General features: G+C 35.7%; 1 protein-coding gene across 1 annotated transcript in view; it reads right to left on the bottom strand.

Moving 5' to 3' along the window:
- REDIC1 (regulator of DNA class I crossover intermediates 1) overlaps nucleotides 1–24,931 on the bottom strand; it is a 68,087-nt gene that overhangs the window by 4,891 nt on the left and 38,265 nt on the right. The window contains exon 8 of the mRNA XM_066365792.1: nucleotides 20,511–20,586. Coding sequence (XP_066221889.1) covers nucleotides 20,511–20,586 — 76 coding nt within the window. The remainder of the gene's footprint in view (nucleotides 1–20,510; nucleotides 20,587–24,931) is intronic.

Below are 24,931 nucleotides of genomic sequence, written 5' to 3'. Positions count from 1 at the left end.
ACTGATTCAAAGCATTAAGTACAATATTCTTTCATTATCCACTTAATGTCTTCTGATTGTAAGTAAAGTTTAAAAACAAGCCTGAAAGATAGGTCATGACTTCCTACAACAGAAGCTCCTCCTCTTGTTTATGAAAATGGGCTTGCTATCAAGAAAAGCAAAAGGTAACAAAATGTAGATCAACAACTCATCAAATCACATGCCCCCCTACAATAAAAATGAATACTATCTATTCATGCTTTGGATCAAAGCTGATGCTCTCTTTAATAAAAACTAACCATCAGTCAGCTGACAGACAGAATTTAGCTGAACTCAGATACCCTTAGTTCATCACTCTAGAAAGAAATTGATACTCCATGGAACAGGTTCTCCCTGAGAGTGGAGTGCAGAGTATAGAAAACTGAATGGCAGAATTTCACTAACAACATACTCTAAGGGCCTTCCTCCACAATAAGTCTCATTCAATCCAGAGGTACAGTAAACTCAGAGTCATTAGTGGAGAAGATAAATGCCTATTGAATGAAGCCTTAACAGTGTAAAAAAAGACCATGAAGATCAAAATGTAAAGCAATTCAACACATTATGTAAGGCATTATAATAGTAGTGATACATGGCCATATGCTCAAAGTGTTCAGAATCTTGTAGCAAAGAAAGGCATACTCTTTTTTAAAAATAGTCCCAAAATTAGGTGCAGCAATAAAAGTCACAAAGGATACAAAAGTAAAAGAGAACTCTAAGGAAAGAGATTTGTTGAAGTTATAGAGAAAGCACACTATAAAGAGTTGGTTTTGAGAGATGAATAAGAATTTTCCAGAGATACAAGATGAAAAATAGCATATGGAACAGAAGAAAAAAGGTGCAAGAACATACTTAGTGTTAAAGAATTTTGCATTTTAGATTATCTAACAAGGAATCTAATACAGGGTGGATTAAAGAAGGGTGTGGCTAGATAAAAGCAGGTCAATCTGGAGATCAACTCAATCTAGTTATGAAGTGATAAAGCAAAGTGAAATTGGGATGAAGATGCAAAAGATTTAAATTTCAAGCAAGCTTTAAATTACTGCAATTTTTAGATGTATGTAGCTTTAAAATTTTTCATGAATCCAGTATAACATTAGTACCAAAGTCAGAGAAGGATCAGACACACACATATATACACACACTCAACAAAAAGAAGACATTATAACTGATACTACAGAAATTCTAAGGATTATAAAAGGCTCTTATAAACATGTATATATCAACAAACTGAACAACATAGAAGATATGAAAAAATTCTTAGAAATATACAGTTTACCAAGACTGAATCAAAAAGAAATACAAAACTGATCAGAGCAATTACTAGTAAGGACATTGAATCAGTAATAAAAAAAATACCAACAAAGAAAAGCCCAGAGCCAAGACGGCTTCACTAGTGAATTTTATCAAACATTTATAAAAGAATACATACCAATCCTTCTTAAATGCTTCCAAAAAATTGAAGAGGAAGGAACACTTACAAACTCATTTTACAAAGCCAGCATTATTCTGATATCAAAAATAGAAAAGAACATTACTAGGCAAGGAAACTATAGGCCAAAATAATTGATGGATATAGATAAAAATGTTCTCAAGAAAATACTAAAATTCTAGCAACCCAAATTCAGCAGCACATTTAAATAATTATACCCCATGATCAGGTGGGATTTATCCCTGAAATGCAAGAATGGTGTAACATATGTAACTCAATGTGATTCATCACACTAATAGAATAAAATGAAATAATCATATGATCATCTCTATGGACACAGAAAAGGCATTTGACAATATTCAACATCCATTTGTGGTTAAAGAAAAAAACTTAACAAATTAGGCACAGAAGAAACATCTCAACATAGTAAAGGCCATCTATGGCAAGACCACAGTTATCATACTCTATCATACTTGTTGGTGAAAAGTTGAAAGCTTTTCTTCTGAGATCAGGAACAAGACAAGGGTTCCCACTCAACCTCTCTACTCAACATATTAGCAGAAGTCCTAGCTAGAGCAATCAGGCCAGAAATATAAAAGTTGCCAGAATTAGGAAGGAAGAAGTAAAATAGCCTCTATTTGCAGATAACATTTTATATATAGAAAATTTTTAAGAATCAATCCCCAAAAAAAGTTAGATCTAGTCAATGAATTTAGTAAAGTTACAGAATATTGAAAGTGACATTAAAAAATCAGATTTCTATACACTAACAACAAATTTTTAAAAAAATAATTATAAAGAAATCAATCCCATTTACAATAGAATCAAAAACAATAAAATACTTAGGAATAAATATACTAAGGAGGTGCAATATTTCTACTCTGAAAACTATAAGACATTAATAAAAAAAAATTACTGAAGATACAACTAATTAGAAAGGTATCCCATGTTCATGGACTAGAATAATTAATATAGTTTAAATGTCCATATTGCCAAAAGCCATCTATATACATTCTATGCAATCCCCATCAAGATTCCAATGGTGTGTTTTACAAAAGGAGAAACACTCTTAAATTTATAGTGTAACATAAAGGCCATAAATAACCAAAAAAAAATCCTCAGAAAGAAAAACAAAGCAGCAGACATCACAATTCTGGATTTCAAGTTACAGACTAAAGCTACAGTCATCAAAAAATATAATACTGGCATTAAAAGCAGACAGACAAATGAAACAGAGTCAAGAACCAAGAAATAAACCCAAGCATATACGTTCAAATAATATTTGACAAGGGAGCCAAGAAAATCCATTGGACAGAAAAAAACAGTGTTTTCAAACTCTATAACAAAAATATACAAATAACTCTTAAAATTCAATACCAAAAAATAATAATCTGGAGTGACGTCAGAGAAATGGCACCGTGAGGAGTGCGACCAACAAATCTCCCCCAAATTTCAACAAGTTCATCAACCAGAGACAGAAAAATCTATCCTTGGAGTGTCTGGGAGTTCCACACACTGAAGGCGAAGGTAGGGTCGAGCGAAAAATTGACTAAATAGATAATCAACCCTAAAGGAAATAAGTCAGACAAAAAAACACTCTGCCTTCCTCACTAATCTGAGCAAAGGCTGCTTTCACTTGGAACTGAGAATCGGGGTGGCTAAGGGTGTGGAGGAGTCTAGGCTGCGGCACAGATGTTCGTTCAAGCTGAGGAAAGAGTGTGCCTGTAGTGCATCAGCCCACGTGAGTAAACGCCCAGGCGCAAGCAACCCAACCGCCCGCGTGTGCGCTGCGAGCAACCCAACTTCCCCCATGTGTGCCACAAGCAACCGCATGTGCGTGAGCAGCCACCCGTGCCACGGGCAGCAGCTGCCAGCGGCGCGCAGGGAGTGCACCAAAGCGAACTTCCCTACGCCCGAGCTTCTCTGGGCGCTTCACCCAGCCATTCAAGCTAACAATCAAGCGTTGGCGGAGGGATGCCCGGGCAGCTTGCAGTCCTTTCTGGAGCAGATCGGAGGATCCAATTGCTGAAATTAGCTTAACCCACAGTCTGCTCATCTCCCAACTGACCTACGCGGCTCTAATTGACAAGATCTCTCTCAGTTCAGCGATCTAAGACAAGAAGCGTGATATTTTTTAGTGCTTCTTGCTAAAGGGGTGGGGGCAACTTCTGATTGACAGAGCTTTCATACTTAGGGATATATGCTAAAAAGAGGGACTTGGCAGTGTTAAGACCTCCTATATTGCAGGCAGCGACTAGGGCATCTTCTTCCCAGCCAAAACACGTTACAAAGTGTGGAAAGCCTGGGGAGAGTGGTCCCACAGAGTGCTAGGCTGCTGAACAGGCCTGGAGGCTCATTGAAAGTCACCTTGAGAGCAATTGGCTCCCAGCCCCGCCTGATTATGCTGGCGGCTCTGACTGGCAGAGCCTTACCCAGAGCCCTGCATTGGGTGGGGATAGAGTGAGGATTTGCCAGCTCTTTGAGCCTCTTACTCCCCAGGAAGAGGCAGTGGCAGCCTCATAGCTGGATCATCAGGCTGCTAATTCAGGAAGGAGAGACTAGGAGAGAGGCTCCGGGAAAATGAACTCTCTCATTGTCGGAGCCTACAAACGCTAACAAGCCTTGACTACCAATGAGACTGAAACCTAATATATGACATATATATTATGTCATATAGAGTCTCATCACCGTAGAGTCTCATCAACTGCAAATCACTACCTAAGCGTGCCACCGGGGCAGAGCCTGGGGTACAGAGTCACCAACCAGGAAGAGGGAGAGGAAAGAAAAAAAAAGAAGTTAACCTCTCAAAATCAAGAAATATCCACAGACTTATAACTTTCTCCACTATTTTTCTGTTTCTTTCATCTTCTTGCCTTTATTATTATTATTTCTATTTCTTCCACCTTGGTCTTTTTTTCTCTGCCCATCTTATTCTGTCCTCTTCTTGAACTACACTACCCATAAGTGTTAAATTTCTTTTCTTCTTCTTTACTCTCCATGAGGGTTACACTCCAAAACCCTTAACTCTCTCTCTCTCTCCCTCTTTTTTTTTTTTTCTTTTTTCTTCTTTTCCTTTTCCCCTTTTTCTTATTTCTTCCTCTCTATTAGTTTCTTCTTTTCTCCTTTTACTTTTCCTCTCATTCAATCCTCAATCATGAACAAATTATTTAATTTGGGACTCAAGTTTTTTGGGTTTTTGTGGCATTTTGGGTGCTTTTTAACTCATTAGCATTCCTCCCAACCCAGGATCTCCATTCTAGTTAGTTTTTGCTCCACTTAATACAATAGTTATTTTTTTTCCTTTTTCCTGTTTCCCTCTTATCCCTCTCATTATATCTCTTAGTCGACCATCACTTACAAGCAAATCATTTTATATTTGACCCAAATTTTTTCCTTTTTTGCATTTTGTGGGTCCATACTTCCTTTTTTGCCCCTTGAACACTTCCCCCCAACTCAGGCCCTCCATTATAGGCAGTTTTTGTTCCATTTAGCATAATATAATTCACAATTCATCATGATATTTTCTTAAGGAGGAGGGGAGAGGAGAGGAAGAGAAGAAAAAAAAGGGGGGAGAAAAATAATAAATTATTATTGGGGTTTTTTTTCTCCAATTTTTTTTTATTTTACTTTTTATTCTTTATTAATTTTCATTAGTGATATTAAAAAGACCACCCTCAGATGCCATTAAGAAAAAGGAAATCAAATATCATGGATACAAAAGATAGAGAAGTAGCACAGACAGATGTGGAAAAATCTATGGAGAAAAAATTTAATATATTGGAAACCTTGGAGCTAAATGACAGAGAATTTAAAATAGAAATCCTAAAAATACTAGGAGATATACAAGAAAACACAGAAAGGCAATTTAGAGAGCTCAGAAAACTCAAAAAACACAAAGAATACATCACCAAGAAAAGTGAAACTATAAAAACAAATCAAACAGATGAAAAACTCAATTCATGAACTGAAAAACGAGGTAACAAGCTTAGCTATTAGGACAGGCCAGAAAGAAGGTAGGATTAGTGACATAGAAGACAAGCAACGTCAGGCACAACAGAGAGAAGAAGAGAGAGACTCAAAAATTTTAAAAAATGAGAAAGCCCTTACAGGAATTGTCTGACTCCATCAAAAAGAATAACATAAGAATAATAGGTATATCAAAGGGAGAAGAGAGAGAAAATGGAATGGAGAATATATTCAAATAAATAATAGACGAGAAGTTCCCAAGCCTGTGGAAAGAACTAAAGTCTCAAATTCAAGAAGCAAACAGAACACCGAGTTTTCTTAACCACAACAAACCTACTTCAAGGCACATCATAATGAAAATGGCACAAACCAATGACAAAGAAAAAATTCTCAGGGCAGCCAGGGAAAAGAAGAATACAACATATAAAGACAAGCCTATTAGATTATCATCAGATTTCTCAGTAGAAACTCTACAAGCTAGAAGAGAGTGGAACCCAATATTTAAAGCCCTGAAAGAGAGAAACTTTCAGCCAAGAATACTTACCCATCAAAGTTGTCCTTCAAATACGAAGGAGAAATAAAAACATTCACAAATACAGAAAAGATGAGGGAATTTATCATCAGAAAACCCCCACTCCAGGAAATACTAAAGGGGGTTTTCCAAGAAGATTCAAAGAACAAAACAAAACAAAACCACAAGTAAAAGCTCCACCAAGAACACAATAAAACCAAACTTAAACTGTGACAACAAAAGCAAAAAAAGGGGAGAGGATGGAGATTAACAGTAGCAAAGGACGATGAAGTGCTGAAACACTCATAAGATAGGGTACTACAATGAATATGGTAGGTACCCTTTTCATTACTTAATGGTAACCACCCTTGAAAAAACCACCACAGAAGCACATGACTTAAAAAAGGTAGCAACAGAGGAAAGAAGTATAGAATACAAACAAAAACAAATGATAGAAAAACAAAAGAGAAGAATCAAACAAAATATAAAACTAACAGAAAGCAATGTATAAAATGGAATAGGGAACCCACAAGTGTCAATAATTACACTAAATGTAAATGGATTAAACTGACCAGTAAAAAGACACAGAGTAGCAGAATGGATTAAAAAAGAAAATCCAACTGTATGCTGCCTACAAGAAACACATCTAAGCAACAAAAATAAAAACAAATTCAAAGTGAAAGGCTGGAAAACAATACTCCCAGCAAATAACATCCAAAAAAAAGCAGGTATAGCAATACTCATATCTAATAATGCTGACTACAAGACAGAAAAAGTACTCAGAGACAAAAATGGTCATTTCATAATGATTAGAGGATACTGAATCAAGAAGACATAACAATCCTTAATATATATGCACCAAACCAAGGAGCACCAAAATATATAAGACAGCTACTTATTGACCTAAAAACAAAAAGTGACAAAAATATAATCATACTTGGAGACCTCAATACACCGCTGATGGCTCAAGATCGTTCATCCAAACAGAAAATCAATAAAAATATATTGGCCTTAAATGAAACATTAGAGCACCAGGGTATGATAGACATCTACAGGACACTTCATCCCAAAGCAACAGAGTATACGTTTTTCTCTAGTGTACATGGAACATTCTCAAGAATTGACCATGGCCCTGGCTAGTTGGCTCAGCGGTAGAGCGTCGGCCTGGCGTGTGGGGGACCCGGGGTCGATTCCCGGCCAGGGCACATAGGAGAAGCGCCCATTTGCTTCTCCACCCCCCCTTCCTCTCTGACTCTCTCTTCCCCTCCTGCAGCCGAGGCTCCATTGGAGCAAAGATGGCCCGGGCGTGGGGGATGGCTCCTTGGCCTCTGCCCCAGGCGCTAAAGTGGCTCTGGTCGCGACAGAGCGATGCCCCGGAGGGGCAGAGCATCGCCCCCTGGTGGACAGAGCATCGCCCCTGGTGGGTGTGCCGGGTGGATCCCGGTCGGGCGCATGCAGGAGTCTGTCTGACTGTCTCTCCCTGTTTCCAGCTTCAGAAAAAAAAAAAAAAAAGAAAGAAAAAAAAAAGAATTGACCATATGTTGGGCCACAAAAATAACATCAGCAAATTCAGAATAATTGAAATTGTACCAAGTATATTTTCTGATCATAAAGCCTCGAAACTAGAATTTAACTGCAAAAAAGAGGGGAAAAAAACCCACAAAAATGTGGAAACTAAACAACATACTTTTAAAAAATGAATGGATCAAAGAAGAAATAAGCGCAGAGATCAAAAGATATATACAGACAAATGAAAATGACAATACGACATATCAGAATCTCTGGGATGCAGCAAAAGCAGTAATAAGAGGGAAGTTCATATCACTTCAGGCCTATATAAACAAATAAGAGAGAGCCCAAGTGAACCACTTAACTTCACACCTTAAGGAACTAGAAAAAGAAGAACAAAGACAATCCAAAACCAGCTGAAGAAAGGAAATAAAAAAATCAGAGCAGAAATAAATGAAATAGAGAACAGAAAAACTAGAGAAAAAATTAAAACAAGGAGCTGGTTCTTTGAAAAAATCAACAAAATTGACAAACCCTTGGCAAGATCGACCAAGGAAAACAGAGAAAGGACTCATATAAATAAAATCCAAAATGAAAGAGGAGAAATCACCATAGACATCATAGATATACAAAGAATTATTGTAGAATACTACGAAAAACTATATGCCACCAAATTCAACAATCTAGAAGAAATGGATAAATTCCTAGAACAATACAACCTTCCTAGACTGAGTCATGAAGAAGCAGAAAGCCTAAACAGATCAATTTGCAGGGAGGAAATAGAAAAAAACATTAAAAACCTCCCCAAAAATAAAAGTCCAGGCCCAGACGGCTATACTAGTGAATTCTATCAAACATTCAAAGAAGACTTGGTTCCTATTCTACTCAAAGTCTTCCAAAAAATTGAAGAAGAAGCAATACTTCCAAACACATTTTATGAGGCCAACATAACCCTCATACTGAAACCTGGCAAGGACGGCACAAAAAAAAAAAATTACAGACCAATATCTCTAATGAATACAGATGCTAAAATACTAAACAAAAAACTAGCAAATCGAATACAACAACATATTAAAAAGATAATACATCATGATCAAGTGGGATTCATCCCAGAATCTCAAGGATGGTTCAACATACGTAAAACGGTTAATGTAATACACCATATCAACAAAACAAAGAACAAAAACCACATGATCTTATCAATAGATGCAGAAAAGGCATTCGATAAAATACAACACAACTTTATGTTTAAGGCACTCAACAAAATGGGTATAGAAGGAAAATATCTCAACATGATAAAGGCCATATATGATAAACCATCAGCCAACATCATATTAAATGGCATAAAACTGAGGACTTTCCACCTTAAATCAGGAACAAGACAGGGTTGTCCTCTCTCTCCACTCTTATTTAACGTGGTGCTAGAAGTTCTGTCCAGAGCAATCAGACAAGAGAGAAATAAAAGGCATCCATATCGGAAAAGAAGTAGTAAAGGTATCACTTTTTGCTGATGATATGATCCTATACATCGAAAACCCCACAGACTCCACAAAAAGTTTACTAGAAACAATAAACCAATACAGTAAGGTAGCAGGATACAAAATTAACATACAAAAGTCCATAGCCTTTCTATATGCCAACAATGAAATATTAGAAAACGAACTCAAAAAAATATGGAATATTATTACACACATACATAAAAAAAAAATACGGAAATCCTGCCATTGGTTAAACCTAGAGTGCATTACGCTAAGTGAAATAAAGAAGGCAGAAGAAAACATACTGTATAATCTCACAAATATGTGGAATCTTAAAAACAACAATAACAAAACTCAGAAAAAGATCAGACTTGTATTTACCAGTGGTGGAGGGTGGGGAGAGGGAAAACTGGAGAAAAGTGGTCAAAAGATATAGATTTTTCAGTTACAGTGGTACCTTGAGATATGAGCAGATCAACATACAAATTTCTTAAGATATGAGCTGCAACTCGATTTGTATTTCTGTTTGAGATCTGAGCGAAATTCTGAGATACGAGTTGTGATTCAGGAAGCTGCCGCTAGTTGGCGTGTTGGCGCACAAGTCCAGTATCAGCAGCACAGCACCAGCATCTCTTTCTTTCTCATGTGTTACTCACAGAATCAAGTCGAATCTCGTGTGCTGTACTCATTCTCGCATCATTTTGCATTTTTTACTATTTTTATGCGCTATCATGGGGCCAAAGAAAGTGAGTGTAAAGGACAGTGGTGAGAAGAAGAAGAGAATGATGTCGATAGAAGTAAAGCAAGAAATAATAGAAAAACATGAGCATGGTGTAGGATTGATTGAACTGGCAAAGCTGTATGACCACAATACATCCACAATTTGTACCATCCTTAAACAAAAGGATGCCATCAAAAGTGCAAATCCAGTGAAAGAAACTACAATTTTGTCCCAATTAAAAACAAATATCCATGAAGAAATGGAGAAGCTTCTGCTGGTATGGGCGAAAGAGAAAGAGCTGGCAGGAGATACAGTGACAGAGACTGTAATATGCAAAAAGGCACGTATTATTTACAGCGACTTGAAGAAGAAAGAACCATCAACCTCAAAAGAGGCAGCAGAAGATACGTTTAAGTAAGGGGTTGGGAACATTTTTGGCTGAGAGAGCCATGAACGCCACATATTTTAAAATGTAATTCCATGAAAGCCATACAACGACCCGTGTATGTTATGCATTATCCAATAAAAATTTGGTGTTGTCCTGGAGGACAGCTGTGATTGGCTCCTGCCACCCGCAACCATGAACATGAGCGGTAGGAAATTAATGGATTGTAATAGATGAGAATGTTTTATATTTTTAACATTATTATTTTTTTTATTAAAGATTTGTCTGCGAGCCAGATGCAGCCATCAAAGAGCCAATCCTGCTTGCAAGCCATAGGATTCCTGACCCCTGGTTTAAGGCAAGTCACGGCTGGTTTGAAAATTTCAAGGAGAGATTTGGTATCCACTCGGTGGTGAGGCATGGTGAAGCTGCGAGTGCTGACGTTAAGGCAGCTGAGGAATACATCGCACGTTTTGCTGTGCTTATCACAAAAGAAGGCTACATCCCCCAACAAATGTTCAACTGTGATGAAACAGGGTTGTTTTGAAAAAAAAAATGTCCCGGAGGACTTTCATCACTGCAGAGGAGAAGAAGCTGCCAAGCCATAAACCCATGAAGAACCGTCTGACCCTTGCATTGTGTGCAAATGATAACAGTGACTGTAAAGTAAAGCCACTGCTAGAGTATCATTCCAAAAATCCTCGAGCGGTGCTTCCCAACGTGGGGACCATGCCCCACAGGGGGGCAATTCGATAGTTAAGGGGGGCAATTTGAAAATGGACTCGACACGACTTTAACTCTTTCGCCCCGGGCCATTTAAATGCAATGCTAGATATCAGTGCCGAATTTAACAAAAAATGCAATTCTTAAATAATTGCGGTAAATAATTATTAAGTATAATTTCGTTTGACGAGACCAAAATATCAACTGGATGATTGGTGTCGTCAAGTAAACTTCGTCCTGGGTTCACCGCGGAGCGTGCCTTCTGCCAGGGGGAACCCCGGATGAAAAACTCGCTGAACAATGCAGTTATTCTCACCTAATTGGCCCATCGCAACTTCTGTAGTGTTTCATATCATTCAGTTGGTGTTAATTTGAAATAAGTGTCAGTCAAAACTGTTGTAAAAGCTCGTTGATTTAATAAATATACATATATATATTGTATAGATATAATTGGTAAGTATTTGATTTTATTTTTATCAATATTAAACTCTTTATTAAGTACTTCTTGCATCGGGGCTAGAAAGCACTAATATTTTATAAATATTATTGGGGCTATAATAGTGCATGCATGACAATTTTAATTTTAGAAGCATAACTTTCCAGAAAATTTTGTCAAGTGGAAAAAATATAGATACCTTTTGATTTGCGGTGGTAGTGTAGTAAATGTGTTATATACATTTAAATAAATATGAATTTTTAGTATACGTTTATGTCACATTGAATATATTTTAACACATATTTTAATATTAGTTTTTAATTGATCTTATTTTTATCTCTTATAGCCCATAGTAAAATGAGTGGTGCAAGCAAGAAAAAAACTCGTCAATATTCGGAGGAATATTTAAAATTTGGGTTCATACCCGCTGTTCACAATGAGCGGGTTCCTTTTTGTCTTTTATGCCAGCAATGCTTGACCAACAAATCAATGAAACGAGGTCGTCTTGAGGCGCATTTGAGGGCGAAACATAGTGCTCATAATAATTCAGATTTGAGTTACTTTAAAACTTTAAAGAAAAATTTTGAAAAAAGAACAACATTAAAGTCTCTATTTACTGCTCATACTTCAACTAATAATCGTGTTCTTGAGGCTAGTTATCAAATTTCTTTATTCATCGCTAAAACTGGAGAAAATCACACTATAGGAGAGAATTTAATAAAACCATCAATATCAGCATTTCTTAAATGGGTTCTTGAAAAAGATGACAAAGATGTAAAAGCTATGCTATTCAGTGACAATACTGTTAGCAGAAGAATAGACGAAATGAGTGAGGATATTGAAAAACAACTTATTGAAAAGCTGAAAACAAGAAAATTCTCCTTGCAAATGGATGAATCAACTTTGAGAGACAGTGAGGCAGTATTGATAACTTACGTAAGATATATTGATAAAGGACATTTTGCTGAAGAAATGTTGTTCTGTAAAAGATTAGAAAGCACCACTACCTCCAAAGATATATATAATAAGCTAAAAAACTACTTAGATGTCAATGATATACCAATGAAAAATATAACATCTTGTGCTGCAGATAGATGGTGCTCCCAATATGATGGGCAAAAAAAATGGCTGCTTAAAATTGATGAAAGATGCGAATCCAGAAATGATTCTTGTGCATTGTGTTATTCATAGGGAAAACTTGGTAGCTAAAAACATCTCGCCTGTTCTGAATGAAGTATTACACACAGTAATAAAGTGTGTTAATGCTATTAAAGCTAGTGCCAAATGTAAGCGTCTTTTCAAGCTATTTTGTGAAGAACAAAATGAAGACCATGTGAGACTTTTACTTCATACTGAAGTAAGATGGCTATCTAAAGGAAACTGTTTGAAAAGATTTATGGAACTGTTTGATACTCTTAGTGATTTTTTAAGTGACAAACCTGAAATGAAGTATCTGTTAACAACAGATGGTAAAGCATTTGTGAGTTATTTAGCCGATATCTTTGAAAAACTAAATATATTAAATAAGCAACTTCAAGGAACAAATAAAACTCTTGTCGATGCAAAAGCAAAGATATTTGGTTTCATTACCAATATTGAGTTATGTCAGAAACATATTAACAACAAAAACTTTAAACAGTTTCATTGGCTCCAAAAATGTGAACTGATACCGCTTTACTTGTTATTGTCAATCATTTGAATATTCTATCGGCTGATTTAAAAGAAAGATTTTCTGATTTAAAACAAATTGATTTCCCAACATGGATGATGCAGCCAATGTTAGTGGATTTGTCTGATATATCAAATATGCAGTATCAAGAAGAACTCGCAGAATTGCAAAATGATGAGTCAGTTAAAGCTTTATTTAATATCAAAGGAGTGATGGCATGGCTTTGTGAGGAAACAGAAATCAAATACCCAAATTCAACCAAATGTGCAAGAAAACTATTGCTACCATTTCCATCTTCATTTTTAGCTGAATGTGGATTTAGTGCTGTAAATGATTTACTGGTAAAAAAAAGAAATCGGCTGGATATAACACAACGTGGAGACTTGAGACTAAAGCTAACCAAATTGGAACCTAATATAAAATCTCTGTGCAGCAAGCATCAAGCGCAAGGATCAACTAAATTAAAATAATAAATTAATATAGAAAAATCTGTATTAAAATTATTTGGAATTTAAGTTTCTGTTTTTCATTATATGTTTTGAAATTTTACTTACTGTGTTTTGTTAACAATTTCATAGTGATTTCTTCCTAGAACCTATCATTTATGTTTATTAAGTGAACAAATCAATTTTTTAATGTTAAAAATTATGTATGTTACATAGGGGGGGACATAAAAATTTTAGAAAGGTTAAGGTGGGGCATGGCACAAAAAAGGTTGGGAAACACTGTCCTCGAGCCTTTAAGACTCACAAGATTCTTAAAGAAAAACTGCAGGTTATGTGGTGTGCCAATGCTGGGGCATGGGTTATGTGGCAGTTTTTTATTGAAAGGGTATATCTCATCTTTAGCCCTACAGTGAAGAAATATTTTCAAGAAAAAAACTCCCAATGAAAGCATTACTAATCCTTGAAAATGCTCTAGCCCACCACCTGGTCTTGAAGATGACATTCTCGATGAGTTCAAATTTGTGAAAGTCCTCTACCTCCCACCCAACACGACTTCAATCTTGCAACCTATGGATCAGCAGGTCATTTCCAACTTTATAAAGATTTACACAAAGCACTTGTTCTGCTGCTGCTTTGAGGTGACTGAGAATACAGACCTAACCCTTCGAGAGTTTTGGAAAGATCACTACAACATCGTGATATGTTTATGCATTACTGACTTGGCATGGCAAGAGATTACAAGAAGAACCTTGAACTCGGCATGGAAAAAGTTATGCCCTGATGTTGTTGCAGACAGGGACTTTGAAGGATTCAAACCAGAGACCAAGACCGAGGTAGAAGCATTGGAGGAGATTGTGTCCCTCAGAAAGTTGATGGGTCTGGCAGTAGATGAGGGTGACATAAACAAGCTCATCGAAGAACATGAGAAGGAATTCTCAACTGAGGAGTTGAAGGAGCTACAGATGATGCAACATATGGAGCTTCTGCAAGAGATTAGTAGTGAGGAGGAGGTAGAGTCAGAGGAAGTGATTTCTACAAGTGAAATTAAAGACATGCTGGCAATGTGGGAGAAGCTTTTAAGTTTCATTGAAAAGAAACACCCAGAAAAAGTTTCAACTGGTTGTGCTTCAGTGCTTTTTTAATGACACTTGTTTGTTACATTTCTGTAACATTTTAAAAGGCAGGCAAAAGCAAACCTCTTTGGATAGATTTTTATTCAAAAGTCCTGCAAGTGAAAGTGCCGAAAGTGCAGCCCAAAAGGCAAAAACAGGTGATGATTAAATGAAAAATACGTAATATTAAGCTTAGGTTAAGTTTAAAGTTAAGAAAGTGCATTTTTTTACAATTAGTTTTTGTGGTTTCATTTTAAGTAAAGAAAGTGCAGTTTTAGTTTTGTTTAAAGTAAAGAAAATGCAGTTTTAGTTTACATTTAGTGTTAAGAAAGTGCAGTTTTAGTTTACGTGTCTGCAGTGCCTTCCTCCCTCCCTCCTCCTCCACCATTCACCTCCATTAGCTGCACTCGTCTGTCTCCAAGGTAAGAATACAGTACTAAATAACACATTTTTCTTTTATTTCATACGTTTTGTTATGCATTGGTAAAGTATACATGTGTGTTTCTTAATTAAAAACATGTCTTTTTTCATAATTTAGGATGATTTGGGGATGTTTCACAGGGCTGGAACAGATTAAATCTATTTCAGTTATTTTAAATAGAAGAAATTTGTTTGATATACGAGTTGACTGACTTATGAGCTCAGTTATAGAACGAATTAAACTCGTATCTCAAGGTACCACTGTATAAGATAAATAAGAACTAAACATATTATGTACAACATGGTGACTGCAGCCAACAGTGCCACATGATAGGATAATTAAGAGAGTAAATCCTGTAAGTTTTCATTGCAAAAAGAAAATTTTTTTCTTTCTTTTTTTAAATGTACCTACAAGAAGATGAATGTTAAGTGAACCTACTGTAATCATTTCCCAATGTATATACATCAAACTATTATGCTATACACCTTAAACTTATACAATGATGTCATTTATTTCTCAATAAAACTGAGGTTGAAAAAGGAAGAAAATAATGTCATATGCTACAACATGAGTGAACTTTGAGTTTATACTATGCTAAGTGAACTAAACCAGTCACATAAGGACAAATATTGTATGATTCCACTTCTATGATATCTAAAATATTCAAACTAATAGAAACAGAAAGTATAGTAGTGGTTGCCAGAAACTGGAGTGATTAGGAATTGCACTGTACACTTGGAAATGTTTAGGAAGTTAAATTATATGTGTTTCATGCCAGAATAATAATAATTTTAAAAAAAGATCTATGAAGGAAAATCAACAATCATTTCCACTGATGCTCAAAATAACTCTTCCCCAAATTATTGATTTTTCCAAAATCAACACCTAAAAATTTTCAAAATAATCAACCCACATGTGCCTAAGTCCAAAATCCAGAATCTTTCTTAATGTAAAAACATTGGGTGTATATATTCACACTAAAGTAGCAAGAAAAACAACAAAAAAGTAACTACAGCTAAATCTAAGAAGAACTATACACAATATACTTGAGGAAAACTTTACAAAAGTTGGTTAAAGGTGTTTAATACAACCTAAAATTACAAAATTACACTGTATTATTAGAAGGAAATCCTTTGTTCTTAAATAGAACTATTCAGCATAATTACAATGAAATTTCACACTGTTATACATAATTTTATTAATAAAAATTAAAACATTTCTTTGGACTTAGACAAGTTCATTTTAAAGTTTATATACAAAATGATCAAAACAATCCACAAAAAATATTTTTAAAAAGTCTAAATAAAAGTGTAACTCTTTTAGAAATCAAACATACTATAAAGTAATCATAATAAAAATATTAGTATGGTATTAGCACATGAAAATTAAGAAAAACCAATGGGCCTGACCAGGCAGTGGCACAGTGGACAGAGCGTCGCACTGGGATGCGGAGGACCCAGGTTGGAGACCCTGAAGTTACCAGTTTGAGCGCGGGCTCATCTGGTTTGGGGAAAGCTCACCAGCTTGGACCCAAGGTTGCTAGCTTGAGCAAGGGGTTACTATTCTGCTGTATCCCCACAGTCAAGGCACATATGAGAAAGCAATCAATGAACAACTAAGGTGTTGCAACAAAAAACTGATGATTGATGCTTTTCATCTCTCTCCATTCCTGTCTGTCTGTCCCTATCTATCCCTCTCTCCGACTCTGTCTCTGCAAAAAAATAAAAATAAAAGAAAAACCAATGGAACAGTAAAGAAAACAACAAACAGACCAAGTACATATGTAAAGTTAGTACATAATAAAGATGGCATCACAAATAGCTAGGGAAAAGATGCATTTTAAAAATCTGAATCATTGTTTATCACCCAAAGTCAAATCTCCTTCCATCACCACATACATATTTGACCCCCTTTACCCTTTACTTACACAATGAAATACACAGATGATGTGTTATTTGAAACTTATGTAATTTTATTTACCAATGCCACCTCAATAAATTTAATAATAAATGAAATGGTCTTCTTTTAAGAAAAAACTTGAATCAATACACATTCCACACCTTAAATCAGGAAAAAATCCAAATGGGTTAAAGACTTAAATGCAAAAATATAAAATCATAATAATACCAAAAATATATATAAATAAATAAATTCAACCGGGAAGTGTAGCATCAGTCTTTAAAATTAAATCCAAAAGTATTAACAGATTGATAAAATTAACCACATAAAAAATGTTAAGCCTATTTAAACAACAAACACTATAAGCGAAGTGAAAACAAATCAAAACCCAATAACAAACAAAAAGAAAGATTCTTAAATAGCAAGGGAAAAAAAGGGTCATAACTCAATTGATCCAAAGATACAGATGGAGAGTTTGCAGAAAAAGAAATGTAAATAGCCACTGAAGACTTTTTAAAAATGTTGGGTTTCACTCAGAGAGAGTGCAAACTCAAATTTCTATCTATGTTTGTAAGAGTCACAAACATTCCTAAATTTGACCACAATCCCTCTTGCTGAGGCTGTGCAATAAAAAGCGCATTTCTGGCGGAACTGCCTAATGGTACAACAGAGAATTTGGCAATATCTAAAAAAAACCCCAAAAAACAATGTGCATTAAGTTCTCACTAAACATTGCTAATAAGTTCTGCAACTTTAAGGGAAACAAAATAAAACTAAAGCAACTTTGCCATAGGTTAATTGATATAAATAAGAGTTAAGTTCCTACAGCATCTCAGCAATGTTATAACAAAATGACATTGTATTTTTTTTGTATTTTTCTGAAGCTGGAAACGGGGAGGCAGTCAGACAGACTCCCACATGCGCCCGACCGGGATCCATCCGGCACGCCCACCAGGGGGCATGCTCTGCCCATCTGGGGCGTCGCTCTGTCATGACTAGAGCCACTCCAGTGCCTGGGGCAGAGGCCACGGAGCCATCCCCAGCGCCCAGGCCATCTTTTGCTCCAATGGAGCTTCGGCTGCGGGAGGGGAAGAGAGAGACAGAGAGGAAGGAGAGGGGGAGGGGTGGAGAAGCAGATGGGTGCCTCTCCTGTGTGTCCTGGCCAGGAATCGAACCTGGGACTTCTGCAAGCCAGGCCGATGCTCTACCACTGAACCAACCGGCCAGGGCCATAACAAAATGACATTGAATGGAACAATGTTATTCTAGGACCCTGCTGTTATCTCCCCTTCGACTAGATAATCCTGCTCCTGGAAAGTACCCTGACAATACGTCTCCACAATTAAATAATATATGCACAAAGTTGTTCACTGCAGCATTATCTATAAGGAAAAGATTCTGGAAACAACCCAAATGTCCACCAATTGGACATGACTGAAAAACTATAGTCTATTCACATAACAGATTACTAAGTGGTCATTAATAAAGGATGAAGAAATATCTAGTACTAACAAAGAGAAACCTATAAAATATATTAAATATATGAATCCATTAAATTCATTTATAGAATACCCTATATTAAATAAAATATCCTATATTACAGTTAGAGTGAGAAAAGCAAGGAACTAAGAAATCTGTATATGTGTGTTCATATTTTTTAAGCTTTATTTTTAAAAATACACTGTAATAATAGACTATAACCAACAAAAATACAGTTATTCATATACGACAAAAGGAAATAAGGCAGACAGAACAGAGATAGAAATCAGACTAATATTTTATAAAGTCAGAAAATTAAATTAAATCAAAATTAAAATGTCCATAAAGATTTCGAGGTATCCTAGAATGCCCTAAAGAGTCCCTTTATAACAAAATATCTAAGTGTCAGAAACTTTTGTCCATAAAAAGACAGTACAGAATAAATAGACCACTCGAATATGAAGTATTTGCTACACACAAGCCTACAATTAGTATCTAGGATATAGGATACATACATACAGATATAGTATATAAAAGACACAACTAGTAAAGAAAGTCAAAATTCCTAAAAGAAACATGGGTAATGGATATGAAAGGCATTTCCAGATGACACATAGATGGCCAATCAATCTAATTAACAATCAGGGAAATATAAATTAAAATTACAATGAGATAGAATGCCAACAATGATAAAAAGCTAATCTAGTATAAGTAAGAATATGTAACAGGTATGAGTCTTGTCTCTTACTAGCAAAAGTTTAGACTGTCACAACTAATTTGGAAAACAATTTTGCATTATCTAGAATAGGTGAAGATGACATATCATATGAACTAGCAAATTCTACTCATAAAACTATATCTTAGAAGGACTTTTTATACATGTGTGCCAGAAGAAATGCCAAGAATCACCAAAGTAGCAGTGTTTATCATAGTAAAATAATCAAAATAACCTAAAAATAATCACTGCTAAAGATGCATAAATTACATTCATATAATAGAATACTGTATAGCAGTAAACAAATATTAAAATTACTAGAATCCCAAGTTTCAGAGTAGATGAACCTCAAAATATATTCCTGAAAAAACACACAAACAAACAAAAGTTGTAGAAAAATAGTGTTTGCCTCATTTTGTAAAAAGTTCAAAAACAAGCAAAGGAAAGTCTGTGAAATTACAAGAAACAAATTCAGAATAATAGTTACCTCTAGAGGGCAGGATAGGTAATGCAGTTGAGAAGATCTTCAAAAGTACTGGTTATGCAGTCTTTTTCTTTTTTATTTCTAATTAACATTTTTAAAATTCAACTTATTGGGTGACACTGCCTCACAACACCAAACAGGTTTTAAGTGTACAGCTCAATAAAACACTATCTATACACAGCACTGTGCGTCCATCACCCCAAGCAAAGTCTCTTTCCATCCACTTTTTCCTCACTTTTTTCCCACCTCCACCTAATTCACACTCCTCTTTCCCTCTGGCTATTACCACAGCAGAAGAAATCATCACTAAAACGAAAAGGGAACCCACTAATGGGAGATCATATTGGCTAATGATACATCAGATAAGGGGTCAATTTCCAAAATATATAAAGAATTCATACACCAGGAAGAAAATCCAATTTTAAAAAAGAGCAAAGAACCTGAAAAGACACTCCACTCCACTACAGATGGCCAATAGTCATATAGAAAAATGCTCAGCATCACTAATCATCAGAGATACAGAATAAAACCACATTATCACCTCACACCTATCAGAATGGCTACCATCAACAAATCAAACAAGTGCTGACCATGATGTGGAGAAAGGGGCACCCTCGTGCACTGTTGTGGGAATGCAGACTGGTGCAGCAACTGTGGAAATCAGTATGGCATTTCCTCAAAAATTAAAAATGGAACTGCCTTTTGACCCAGCGATTCCACATCTGGTAATACAACCTAAGAAATCAGAAATACTAATTTGAAAGAACATATGCTCCCTATATTCAATGCAACATTATTGACAATAGCCATGATCTGGAAACAGCACAAGTGCCCACGAGTACATGAGTGGTTATGTATCATTTCTCAAACTATAAAGTGAGTACAAAGGTATCTGTTTTATTATTTATTAAACTGTATATATATTTATATATATACAATATATGTATAACATATTTTACAAAAAATAAAAGTAATTTTAAAGAGTCTATTGCATTATTAGTATGTATATTCTAAGTTAACTATGTACTACTTCCTGGCAAAAATCTTAAAAACCAGAAAATTTGATTTCCATTTAAATATTTTTTTAAAGAATAAAATTCATTTACCGTTATGCTGACAGATTTTCTGCGTAGTTGTTGGTACACCTTGTACAGGACACGTTCCTCCTTCTTCCATAAGATTCTAGAAGAAAAGTAAAATTATAACAACTCCCAAATATACACAATAATATCCATTTATATCTCCATTTTAATTCCACCAATTCATTTCTACAGTATTTTTTTCATGTTACTTTAATTGAACAATGATGATTTTGTTTTGAAAATTAGAAAAATTTGCCTGTGATGAACAATAAATGAAATGAAATTAAAAGTGCTTTAGAAACACAAGCAAAATAATAAACACTTGCTAAGAAATTAATTACTGACAAACAGGAAGGTTTCAGGTAGTCATAGTAAATGCAGTTGAAAATCAAAAAGATATTAGCAATTTGGAAATTTATTGTTATTTCCTTTCAAATTTCTCAAATTAGACAACAGTCCATTTATCTTCAGGTTTTTTAAATAAAAAGCTTTCGGGTTCGATTCCCGGCCAGGGCATACAGGAGAAGCGCCCATTTGCTTCTCCACCCCTCCCCCTCTCCTTCCTCTCTGTCTCTCTCTTCCCCTCCCGCAGCCAAGGCTCCATTGGAGCAAAGATGGCCCAGGCGCTGGGGATGGCTCTGTGGCCTCTGCCTCAGGCGCTAGAGTGGCTCTGGTCGCAACATGGCGACGCCCAGGATGGGCAGAGCATCGCCCCCTGGTGGGCAGAGCGTCGCCCCCTGGTGGGCGTGCCGGGTGGATCCCGGTCGGGCGCATGCGGGAGTCTGTCTGTCTCTCCCTGTTTCCAGCTTCAGAAAAATGAAAAAAAAAAAAAAATTAAATAAATAAATAAATAAATAAAAAGCTTTTAGAGGTATAAATTTTCTGTAAAGCATGTTTGTTTTACTTTCTATCAATTCTTATATAATTTGTAACTTATTTTCACTGTTTCTTTTTTTAAACTTAGAATGTTTTATATTAATTTTAATGGGGTGACATTGATAAATCAGGGTACATATGTTCAGAGAAAACAGCTCTAGGTTATTTTGACATTTGATTATGCTGCATTCCCATCACCCAAAGTCCAATTGTTCTCCATCACCTTCTGATTTTCTTTGTGCCCCTTCCCCTAACCCCAACCCTAGCCCTCTCCTCCCCGCCCGCCCCGTAACCCCCACACTCTTGTCCATGTCTCTGAGTCTCATTTTTATGTCCCACCTATGTATGGAATCATATAGTTCTTAGTTTTTTCTGATTGATTTATTTCACTCAGTATAATGTTACCAAGGTCCATCCATGTTATTATGAATGATCCGATGTCATCATTTCTTATGGCTGAGTAGTATTCCATAGTATATATGTACCAAAGCTTTTTAATCCACTCGTCCACTGACGGACACTTGGGCTGTTTCCAGATCTTCGCTACTGTGAACAATGCTGCCATAAACATGGGGGTGAATGTCTTCTTTTGAAACAGTGCTATGGTGTTCTTGGGGTATATTCATAAAAGTGGTATAGCTGGGTCAAAAGGCAGTTCGATTTTTAATTTTTGAGGGATCTCCATACTGTTTTCCACAGTGGCTGCACCAGTCTGCATTCCCATCAGCAGTGCAGGAGGGTTCCCTTTTCTCCACATCCTTGCCAGCACTTATTCTGTGTTGTTTTGTCGATGAGCGCCATTCTGGCTGGTGTGAGATGATATCTCACTGTGGTTTTAATTTGCATTTTTCTAATGATTAGTGATGTTGAGCATTTTTTCATATGACTATTGGCCATCTGTATGTCTTCTTTGGAAAAGTGTCTATTCATTTCTTTCGCCCAATTTTTGATTGGCTAGTTTGTCTTCCTGGTATTTTTACAAGTTCTTTATAAATTTTGGTTATTAACCCCTTATCAGACATATTGTCAAATATATTCTCCCACTGTGTAGTTTGTCTTTTTATTCTGTTCTTATTGTCTTTAACTGTGCAGAAGCTTTTTAGTTTGATATAGTCCCATTTGTTTATCCTGTCTTTTATTTCATTTGCCCGTGGAAATAAATCGGCAAATATACTGCTGAGAGAGATGTCAGCGGGCATACTGCCTATGTTTTCTTCTAAAATGCTTATGGTTTTATGGCTTACATTTTAGTCTTTTATCCATTTTGTGTTTATTTTTGTGAATGGTGTAAGTTTGTGGACTAGTTTCATTTTTTTGCAGGTAGCTGGCCAATTTTCCCAACACCATTTGTTGAAGAGGCTATCTTTACTCCAATGTATGCTCTTACCTCCTTTGTCAAATATCAGCTGTCCATAAAATGTGGGTTAATTTTGGGTTCTCAGTTCTGTTCCAATGATCTATATGCCCGTTTTTATGCCAGTAACAGCCTGTTTTGAGTACCAATGGTCTTGTAGTATAACTTGATATCCAGAAGTGTGATACCTCCCACTTTATTCTTCCTTTTCAAGATTGCTGAAGCTATTCGTGTTCTCTTTTGGTTCCATATAAATTTTTGGAATATGTGTTCTATATCTTTGAAGTAAGTCATTGGTATTTTAATCGGTATTGCATTGAATTTATAAATTGCTTTGGGTAATATAGACATTTTAATGATGTTTATTCTTCCTAACCATGACCATGGTATATGCTTCCACTTGTTTTTATCTTCCCTGATTTCTTTTATCAATGTTTTATAATTTTCCAAGTACAAGTCTTTAATCTCCCTGGTTAAATTTATTCCTACGTACTTTATTTTTTTGGTTGCAATGGTGAAGGGGATTGATTCCTTAATTTCTCTTCCTGACAGTTCACTGTTAGTGTATAAAAATGCCTCTGATTTCTGAGTATTAATTTTATATCCTGCCACCTTGCTGAATTCATTTATCAGGTCCATTTTTTGACTGAGACTTTAGGATTTTCTATATACAATATCATATCATCAAATAATGATAGTTTTACTTCTTCTTTTCCAATTTGGATGCCTTTTATTTATTTTTCTTGTCTGATTGCTGTGGCTAGGACTTCCAGAACTATGTTGAATAGGAGTGGTAAAAGGGGGCACCCCTGCCTTGTTCCTGATCTTAAGGGGATTGCTTTTAATTTTTGCCCATTGAGTATGATGGTAGCTGTGGGTTTGTCAAACATGGCCTTTATCATGGAGGTATGTTCCCTGTATTCTAACGTTGCTGAGAGTTTTGATCATGAATGGCTGCTGGATTTTATCAAATGCTTTTTCTGCATCTATTGGAATTATCATGTGGTTTTTGTCCTTCCATTTGTTTATGTAATGAATCACATTGATCGATTTGCGAATATTGTACCAGCCTTGCCTCCCAAGAATAAATCCCACTTCATCATGGTGTATAATTTTTTTCATATATTGCTGGATCCGGTTTGCTAATATTTTGTTAAGGATTTTAGCATCTAAATTCATCAGGAATATTGGCCTATAATTTTCTTTCTTTGTGTTGTCTTTGCCTGGTTTTGGAATCAGAACTATACTCGCCTCATAAAAGGAGCTTGGAAATCTTCCTTCCTCTTGAATTTTTTGAAATAGCTTGAGGAGGATAGGAGTTAGTTCTTCTTTGAATATTTGGTAGAATTCCCTTGTGAAGCCATCAGGCCCAGGACTTTTATTTTTGGAAGTTTTTTGATAACTGTTTCAATCTCATTTATTTTAATTGGTCTGTTTAGGTTTTCTGATTCTTCCAGATTAATTTTTGGAAGATTATATGTTTCAAGGAATTTGTCCATTTCATCTAGGTTGTCTAGGTTTTTGGCGTACAGTTCTTCATAGTATTTTTTTACAATATTTTGTATTTCTGTTGTATCAGTTGTTATTTCTCCACTCTTGTTTCTAATTTTAATTATTTGAGTCCATTCTCTTTTTTTCTTGCTGAGGCTGGTTAAAGGTTCATCAATCTTGTTTACCTTTTCAAAGAACCAGTTCCTGGTTTCATTGATCCTCTGTATTGTTTCTTTAGCTTCTATGTCATTTATTTCTGCCCTGATCTTTATTATTTCCTTCCTTCTACTACCTCTGGGTTTTACTTGCTGTTCTTTTTCTAGTTCTTTTAGATACAGGGTCAAGTTGTTTATTTCAGTTTTTCTAGCTTCCTAAGGTATGCCTTTAAGGCTATGAAGTTCCCTCTCAGGACTGCTTTTGCTGTGTCCCATAAATTTTGAGTTGATGTATGCTCGTTATTGTTCGTTTCTAGGAATATTTTATTTCTTCTTTGATCTCATTATTAACCCATTCGTTATTTAATAACATGCTATTTAGTTTCCAAGTGTTTGAGTATTTTTCAGTTGTGGTTGATTTGTAGTTTCATGCCATTGTGATCGGAGAAAGTGCTTGATATGATTTCAATCTTCTTAAATTTGTTGAGACCGCTCTTGTGCCCTAACATGTGGTCTATCCTAGAGAATGTACCATGAGCACTTGAAAAGAATGTATATTCTGCCTGACC

Source organism: Saccopteryx leptura, chromosome 2, assembly GCF_036850995.1.
Source record: "Saccopteryx leptura isolate mSacLep1 chromosome 2, mSacLep1_pri_phased_curated, whole genome shotgun sequence".
Lineage (NCBI taxonomy): Eukaryota > Metazoa > Chordata > Mammalia > Chiroptera > Emballonuridae > Saccopteryx > Saccopteryx leptura.
The sequence above is the reverse complement of the archived record's forward strand: the minus strand, read 5'-3'. Positions and strand labels throughout refer to the sequence as shown.